Source organism: Cebus imitator, unplaced genomic scaffold (assembly GCF_001604975.1).
Source record: "Cebus imitator isolate Cc_AM_T3 unplaced genomic scaffold, Cebus_imitator-1.0 Scaffold141, whole genome shotgun sequence".
Lineage (NCBI taxonomy): Eukaryota > Metazoa > Chordata > Mammalia > Primates > Cebidae > Cebus > Cebus imitator.
In genome coordinates this window covers 3,052,251-3,061,678 of record NW_016107456.1, presented here as the reverse complement: position 1 = coordinate 3,061,678, position 9,428 = coordinate 3,052,251, and the positions used below count along the sequence as shown (strand labels likewise).

Below are 9,428 nucleotides of genomic sequence, written 5' to 3'. Positions count from 1 at the left end.
AAAAGAAATACCTCAAAAGCACAGGCAGCCAAAATAAAAATAGGCAAATGGGATCACATCAAGTTAAAAAGCTTCTACACAGCAAAGAAAACAATCAACAAAGTGAAAACACAACCCACAGAACGGGAGAAAATATTTGCAAGTACTACCCATATGACAAGGGATTAATAATCAGAATTTATAAGGAGCTCAACCAAGTCAATAAAAATTATAGTAATCCAATTACAGATGGACAAAAGACCTGAGTAGACATTTCTCAAAAGAAGACATAAAATGGCCAATAGGTATATGAAAAACATTCTCATTGTCTTTAATCATCAGAGAAATGCAAATCAAAACCACAAAGCAAATATCACCTCACCCCGGTTAAAATGGCTTATACCCCAAAGACAGACAATAACAAATTCTGGTGAGGATGTGGAGAAAGGGAAATTATTGTACACTGTTGATAGTAATGTAAATTAGTACAACCACTCTGGAGAGCAGCATAGAGGTTCCTCAACAAACTAAAAAGAGAACAATCACGGCTGGGTGGTGGCTCACGCCTGGAATCCCAGCACTTTGGGAGGCCGAGGCAGCTGAATCACTTGAGGCCAGGAGTTCAAGACCAGCAGGGAAAACATGGGGAAACCATGTCTCTATAAAAAAAAAAGAAATAGAAAAATTAGCTGAGCGTGGTGGCACACTCCTGTAATCCCAACTACTTGAGTGGCTGATATATGAGAATTACTTGAACCCAGGAGGTAGAGGTTGCAGTGAACCATAATTGCACCACTGTACTCCAGCTTGGGTGACAGAGCGAGACTCTATCTCAAAAAATAAATAAATAGATAAATAAATAATGACTGTAAAAAAGAAAAAAAAATGAACTACCATATGATCCAGCAATCCCTAAGTATATACACAAAATAAAGGAGGTCAGTCTGTTGAAGAGATATCTGCACTCCTATTTATTATTGCAGCACTATTCACGATAGCCAAGATTTGGAAGCAACCTAAGTGTCTGTCAACAGATGAATAGATAAAGAAAATGTGGTACATGTACGCAATGGAGTACTATTCAGCCATAAAAAAGAAACATCCTCTCATTTGCAACAACATGGATGGAACTAGAGGACATCATGTTAAATGGAAAAAGACAGGCACAGAAAGACAAGTGTCACATGTTCTCACTTATTTGTGGGAGCTAACAATTAAAACAATTGAGCTCATGGAGTTAGAAAGTAGAATGTTGGTTACCAGAGACAGACTGAGAAGGATAGCAAGGAAGGAGGGAAAAAGTGGGAATGGTTAATGGGTTAAAAGCATAGTTAGATAGAATGAATAAGACCTAGTATTTGATAGCACAACAGGGTGATTACAGTTAACAATAACTTATTTTATATTTCAAAATAACTAAAAGAGTAAAATGACAAATGCTTGAGGTGATGGCTATCCCAATTACCCTGATAGAGTTATTATACATTGTATGCCTGAATCAAAGCATCACATGTACCCCATAAATATATGCACCTACCATGTACTCATAAAAATTAAAAATTTAAACAAAAATAACGTAACTATTTACATAGAATTTACACTGTATTAGGTATTACAAGTAATCTACAGATGATTTTAAGTATATGGGAGGATGCTCATAGGTTTTTTGCAATTACTATGCTTTTTTATGTAACCGATTTGAGCATCAGAGGATTTTGATGTCTGTGGGGCCCTGGAACCAATCTGCTGCCAAGGCAGAGGGTGGACTCTGATTGTACTGGTGTTTTACTGACTTAACTTTGGCTGTGCTGAGTGACTCTGCTTCTCACTGGAGGTCTTTGATTTGTCTGGGGGCGCACTGTTGCATGTGTCTCTTATGCTTCTTGATCAGTGGTGTAGCTATGGAGTGTTCTTCTCATGTTGATGTTAGAAGCATAAGGTTGTGAATGGAAATGAGCCATCCATTCAGGGCTTGGAACTGGAAAACCGTGACTGCTGCCCACATATCACTGGGCACAGCAAATTACGTAGCAAATTTAAAGACAACAGGCAGGGATACAAAGGATGGCTGTGATGAGCTATGGCAAAGACATTAATGCAGAGAGGGGTATAAAAAAATCAGGACCAATACCCAGACCACAAACTATTTGTGTGCTTGGCTGTTCAATGCCTGCAATAAGTTTTCTGATGGTGAAAACTACTTCATTACTTATTTTATTTTACATAGTGATATATAATATTTGATTTTTGTCATTTCCTTCATCACTAATTTTAATAGGTAGTAAGAATTTTCTGACTAAAGTAAGTCAAATGGGCGATTTAAATGAAATATCCATGTAATTAGACCCATGGACCTAGATACAGAGATGTGAAGATATGTAATAAATTTCCTCAAAACTTTCTTCTTTTTTATCTCAGTTATGTCTGAGTGATGATGACATGCCTCCCCTCTGAGGTCAGCTAAAGGTTTCAACTTTGCACCCCAGGGAGGGGTGAGAGTTAAAACCTATTTACTATTCTTATACTAAATGAACCAGATCCCATCTACTTTCATTTAATCAAAATACCTGGAGTACAACAAAAAAAAATATTTTTTATGCAAGATAACATTTAATCTGAGATTACACAATGTGAAATATCCGGCTTTTATTATTCTTTGCAAATATAATAAACAGTGCTCATGGAAAAGTATCAGGACACGAGAAATAACTATTATATCCTCTATAAATAAGGTATTTTATTCACACTAGATTTTTAATATAGTATAATAAAGACACGCTTGGTGGCGACATGATTACAAAGTACTTTTACTAATTCAAGTTTTATTTTACTCTTAAAAAAACACCAAAAACAATTTATTAAGTGATTTTGTTTAGCTACTTCCCTACAAGGAATTGGATAGTAATCCCATTTCATTTAGATTTAGATACATTTCCTTAAATGTTCTCAAGTTTCTGTTGAGACATGTGCTTTCAGTTCATGTGAACTGCCACTAGGTGACAAACTTTCATAGCACTGCATATGTCAGTTCACTCAACACACATTTTGTATCTTCTATACAAAGATGATTCAGGCTTGGTCCTTTGGGGAACTCACAATTTATATCTACAAAAATAATCACTATCTAATACCTACAAATATAGATATGAAGGAGCACAGACAAGAGATTTGGAGGATTCGAGAAAGTCTTTAAAAGAGATATCTAATTTCAGTCTTGAAAAACTTGCAAGTGCTCACCACTCAGGAAAAGGTGAAAGGGGCAGCCTGGGCAAAACATTTAAAAGCTTCAAGGCAAAAAGTCTTGAAAGCATAGAAGAGCAACATGTATTTGGGAATTACATTGAAAGCAGAGAACAGTAAGTAAATTATTGCATTAGTTTGTACAAGACACAAGGAAGGATTTCATTAAAAGTAGTGGCATTGGTGATGAAGATAAGGGCCTTCTGAAGACGCTTTTCCCAAAGTAATTCGATAAGACTTGGTGATCAAATGTAGTAGTAGGAGGAGATAAGGTTGATGGAAGAATCAAGGAACTTGATATTTTCATCTCAGGTTACTATCTTGAGTATAATGACAGTCATTGAAATGGAGAATGAAAGAGAAAGAATATTTGGGGTGGTAGAAAGGAAAACCTTACTTGAAAGAGGTACATTAGGTTTATCAGGTAAAGGGCTGAGAGATCTAGATCAGCACGTAGCTCCAAATGGAGTTTAGGAGCTTGGTATGGCCTGTAGGTTGAATTATGGGAGACACACTGGAATAACTGAAGCAGAGATGAGGTTGGTAGTGTTGTCAGGCCAGTACTAGATACAAGTTCAAAGTAGAGTAAAAAAGCTGATGGCAGGACTTAGATAAAGAACTGCAAATCAAAATATGATAAACAATAGACAAAACAGACAGCAATGGAGAGGGGACAAATCCAGAGAACAGGATAAGGCAGGCGACTAAAAATCTGAGCAGATCAGCAAAACAAGGGGCTTTCTGGAAACTAAAAGGGCAGGGTGGAATTGCCAAGGTAACAGATTCAATGAAGTCATTGAAATGTAGACAAGTTAAGCAAGAGATTTTGCCAATCCTGGAGCTTCTTGCACGTGCAAGAACGTATTCCCAAGCGTTTTGACTTGAGGCTTCACTCAGATATTTTTGAACATACTTCTGGAGAGTAAGGAATTACAGTGGAGATAAAGCTGTTCTCAACTAGCTGCAGTGATAATTATATTTCATACAAGCGTATCTTTCTATGCCAGAACAAAAGCTATCTTACTTTTTGGATATTTAATAATGAAACATTCAAATTACAAAAACTGTAATTCTCTCTTCCCCCTCCACTCCCCTCTTTCCTTCTTTTCTTTTGTTGCTTAATTCTCTTTTCGTCATTTCACTCATTTTCTCTTTTTCTCTTCTCTTCCTTCTTTCTTTCCTCACTTCCTTCTGTCCATCCTTTATCCCTTTGTCCTTCCTTCCTTTATTTTGTCTTTGCTGAAGAAAAGACCACTTACAACCTTTCATATGTTGGGTTAAACATCTTAACTTAATAGAGGATATTTTGAAGTCCAAATATTCTCCAGTGTAGCAAGAAATATCTTACTCATCATGGCTAGCAAATAATCTCTTCTAAAAATGAGTAAAACTAAAATTAAATTACATTCATGTGATTTGACTCTGTTGAACGTATTAGCACTGTATTAAATGGTGTCTTTAAACTTTTTGATGCAGTTAGGTGGATAGCAATTAACTTAAATGTAAAATAATTTAACTCTCAAGTATGGGGCTGGAAGCAAACAGAAATATTATAGGATTGGCTTTGTCGTTTTATACCTTTTAACTTAGAAGCTTTCTATCTCTAACTTTACTTCCAGTTCCTGAGGTTGAAAATGTGTCTCATCTTCTGCAGCCTATTTTGTGATTTTTATGGATTCCTTATTTTTAACTTGGTAACTTTTAGAAATTATTGCTCTATTTCTTACAAAAGTTAAATCTAAGATTGTTTTTTAAGAATGTAAACAGAAAGGTTAATAAAATATTTGATATAGCATTCTCTGGTACTATCCAACAACATTATTATTGATTTTTTTCTTATTTGAATATGGACTTTTATTTCATTCTTTTAACAGATACTATTAATTGTAAATACTTAAAAATGCTTCAGCTGAAATATTTGTGCAGTTCTAGTCTTTTGTACTGAGTGTCGTTTCACAAGGGAGATTTTGGTAAATCTTGTTTGGTTGAAACACATTATTGTTACTTTAGGTGCTGACTATTCTGATGCTGAGTTTCCAATTGCCTTGATTAAAGTAGAAACACCCTATGGCTTGGATGACTTACATTTCAAATTGGTTTGAGCAAGATGATTGGTATGAAGGACTACAAAGAGTAAGATACATTTATTTGTAATTACGATTTCCTGCAATTTTTTTTTCTGCCTTGCTTCTCATACAGTTATATTTGTATGTCATTTATACTGTGGACATTTTCACATTGCCAAATTCTGAGAGTGAATAAGACACTTATTTTCTAGTTTTAAAGCAGAAGTAAGAATATAATAAGGGTAATTTTAATTAAATATTGAAGAAAGGGCATTTTACCTACCCTAATTTCAGATGAGTCCTTAATAATGGGTGTTTTGTTGTTGTTGTTGTTTGTTTGTTTGTTGAGACAGAGTCTCACTCTGGCACCCAGTCTGGAGTGCAGTGGAGTGACCTCAGCTCACTGCAACCTCTGCCTCCCAGGTTCAAGTGATTCTCCTGCCTCAGCCTCCAAAGTAGCTGGAATTACAGGCGCCCACCACTATGCCCACCTAATGACAGGGTTTCACCATGTTGGCCAGACAGGTCTCGAACTCCTGACCTTGTGATTCGCCCACCTCAGCCTCCTAAAATGCTGGGATTACAGGTGTGAGCCATCACACCTGGCCAATAATGTTTTCAAATTATCTTAGCCTTTAAATATATAATAACATTTTATATAATGAGATTAATGTATGAAAATAGCAATAATTTTAAGCAAGTCTTTCCCATAAAGAAAATCGTTTAATGAAACAGAAAATAAATGTATACTGATACTATTTATTATAAAAATATTTTAAAAGGAAATGAAAACAATTCTAAAGAAGAGTGCCATGTTGCATCTGACAAATTTTTAGACAGTTAATTATGTTTGAAAATAAACTACATTGTTAGTGTGGCAACATTTGCATAGTTTCCTGAAAATAGTATTCTAACCTATTATTACAGTAGTAGAAAAAATTACTATTTAAAATGTACCTCGTCAAGTGGATTTGGTTTAGAATAATATATGATTTATCTTTGATTGTTTTCACTTTTTAAATTTCTTGATTACTTAAAGATAATTTGTGTATTTTTATTTTATTAATTAGTGGAACAAAAAAGCCAGATGATGTGCAGTTTTACTAGATTTTTCACCAGTGTTATTCAAGGGCATATTCTGCCAAAGATATATAGTACTTTATTTTTCTTTCTTTTTCTTGAGCTTCCCATCCTAAGCACATTAATTACAGATATTTCCTCAGTATTTTGCTTATTTTTCATTATAAATTCCCAATGGTGTAAAGCCTTGTGGCTTTTTTTTTTTCAGGTACTTTTTCTGTAAGTTGTGAAATAGCTGGTAAAATTCCCTGGAGCCAGCAAATATCTAACTCTGGAGAATAATATTCATATTGTAAATCCTAAAGCGTTCTTCAGAAAAGGAGTTGAGAGTTCCATCCTGAATTTCAACTTCAATTAGAAATGATGGAAATATTTCAGCTTAGGAGTTTAATAATAATACTCCAAGCCCCACTTACAAACACACACTAACACACACACACACACACATGCAATGCCAGAATGCCAGTATCCTTATTTGTATTATATGCGGGAACGGGAACAGATTTTAAGAAAAATACTTTTTAATGAAACGTATTTCCTTTAAAATGACTTTGGAGCAGCTCATGGAGATTATGAGAATTCAAAATCTTTCCCTTCTTGCCTTTTATGCCACTATGAGCCTTTATAAATGAATGCCTGGTTTTGAAACATATTAAAAGTGTAGCTGTTGTTAAAATATAGAAATAGATTGATCCTAAAATATTATTGTGAGTTTGCGCTTCTTCTGGCTTGAGTATTGACCAGCTCTTGTGCATATGTAGATGAAAATGAAAGATCCTATTCTAAATGAAAAAAATTGGCACATGACTATTGACCTTAATTTCTTTCAAAAATCCAGCTTATGGTCTCCCGGTGCTTTCCACAGACTGTGTTCTTACACTAATGGTGTAGAAAGAGGAGGTAGAATAAACCTATCCCATGTTCAGCCCAGGACCTGTGCCTGGTTTGTATTGTGAATGGGGAAATACAGAATTGAAAAAAATTCAGGTCACTATTTTTCATGTTATTTGTATATACATATATAGTATATATAATCAGCATTCAGCATAACAGATTTTAAAGTTTTTTAAAATGTTCACAAGAAGAGATAAGTTGTGTTTTTGAGTTAAAAATTGTAAATTATAAATGTAATGTTTCAAAAATCACATACAAGCATGAATTTGATCTTTAGAGCACGAAGTTGGCATCTGTATTTTGACATAATTAGTATTTATGGCATAAGAGTATGTTTATACCAACACATATAGTTGAACTTCATTTTAATTTAGTTTAATAATTTTGTTTTTGGCAGATAACTGTCTTACCTATATATTAAATTTTGTTATGATTATTTTATATCATAATAATCTTACATATTCTAAAGTGAGCTTTATTACCTGTGCTAAACTAATGTAGGTGTATTTTTATCATGTTTTTATTCACTTTGCAAAAAGCATCTTCATCATCTATTCCCTATTGAACCTAAGAGTAAATTTAGTATGATTATTTTGTGTGTATGTGTGTTTCATATGGTATGAGATTGAAACCAAAAATAGAATTTCAGTTAAACAAATAAAAATAATATCATTGCAAGGGCTATATTTGCCAGGCTACTGATGCTGTCAATTCTGTGTGAGGTGACACAATGTTCAGGGTTTCTCCCTGAAACCATTATAAATCTGCATTATTCAGTGAGCTACAGTGTTTAGTACTTCATTGGCAAAGTGTGTATGTTGTTTCTGAGCCAAAAAAAATTGTATTTTCTGAAGGAACAAATCTTTGAAATAGACATGAAAATTCTTAAGTGGTTCGCATATTAATGAAACATTCTAAAGTAAGAATAATAAAGTCTTTGTAAAATATTTTTCCAAAATATATGACCTGTCATAATTAAATGTGTTTATTCACCTTTACATGTGACATATTTTGTAGGATTTATATTTAAAATAAAAATATATATTTTGAAATGGACCTTCACTGGACCATTTTCTGTCTTTAGTAATGCAGAATCATGAATTGAGTAACAGTTCATGCTGACTACAAAGACAATAAAAGGTTCTGGACATTTTGTTTCATCTCCTAGGCAACCGTAGATATACTTTAATGAAGGCTGCATAAATATTACATATCTTTTTTAGTCCTTTTGAAAAAAATGTAGAAGTTCAAATATTAGGATTTGCTTGAATACATAATTCAGATTTTAAATGCAATGATACTTATATATTCAGTGATATATGATATAGTTTTAACATTTTATTCAGAATCATATTGTTTTGAAATAGCTATGTCATTTTGTCCTATTTATTTTAATATCCGGTTTAGCAAGTTTTTCAACTCTGAATTTTAAAAGGATTTAAGTTGTTGGATTGTAAGACCTCTAAAAGCTGTGTAAGAATAAAGGACACCAAATTTTATGTCAACATAGAAATGCTTGCATTATCTAATTTTGGAAACTAAAAAATAATAAATCAAGATATACTCAGTAAAAGTCAAAATATATTGGCATAAATTTAGAAGTTTATTTTTGTTTTTAATAAATAAGCAGAGAAACTGCTAGTTTTTAGTTCAGTGTATAAGCAGCTTAGAAGTTGCTACTCCATTTTAACCAGTAAAAAGGTTGAACACGTTGAAAAATGAACAACTTCACCCGAGAAGTACGGGCACAAGGGAAATCACTGCTCTCAAAATTATAGAGATAGAAATGCAATTACAGAAAATCACAACTTACCAAAGCAGAAATCAGTTAGCAGAAACCAACCTGGGAATCACTGCCAGAGTATGAACATCTGAACTGTTACTGATGAATTGATGGAAGCACAGTATGGTCAAGTCTGAGAGTTAAAAACTTCAGGGGAACCCAGTAATGGGGGTGGCCGGGGACCTTTTGTGTGTTTTACCTCCAAGAGCTCTAACTTAGTGCTCACAGTGAATGTTAGAGAAGAATATCCTCTTGCTCCAGCAGGGAGAGGGGAAAAGAAACCACTTAAATTACACTAGAGAGTTCTGTTCTTTAATTTTAACCAACTTTTAAAATAATTTGTATAAAATTATGGAGTACAAGTAAAATTTTGTTACATGTATAGA

General features: G+C 33.8%; 1 protein-coding gene and 1 non-coding gene across 7 annotated transcripts in view; both read left to right on the top strand.

Moving 5' to 3' along the window:
• The window catches only part of WDR17 (WD repeat domain 17), a 118,901-nt gene that overhangs the window by 26,045 nt on the left and 83,428 nt on the right, over positions 1–9,428 (top strand). For 4 of the 6 annotated variants that reach the window (XM_017542218.2, XM_017542217.2, XM_017542216.2 and 1 more), the window contains exon 2: positions 5,230–5,352. The exons of the other annotated variants lie outside the window; for them this stretch is intronic. In XM_017542218.2, the coding sequence (XP_017397707.1) occupies positions 5,287–5,352 (66 nt within the window). In that variant the 5' untranslated portion in view covers positions 5,230–5,286. The remainder of the gene's footprint in view (positions 1–5,229; positions 5,353–9,428) is intronic. 6 annotated transcript variants of the gene reach the window in all.
• On the top strand, positions 7,209–7,335 carry LOC119473242. The gene has a single exon (XR_005202441.1). It is a non-coding gene; the product is annotated as a small nucleolar RNA SNORA51 (small nucleolar RNA).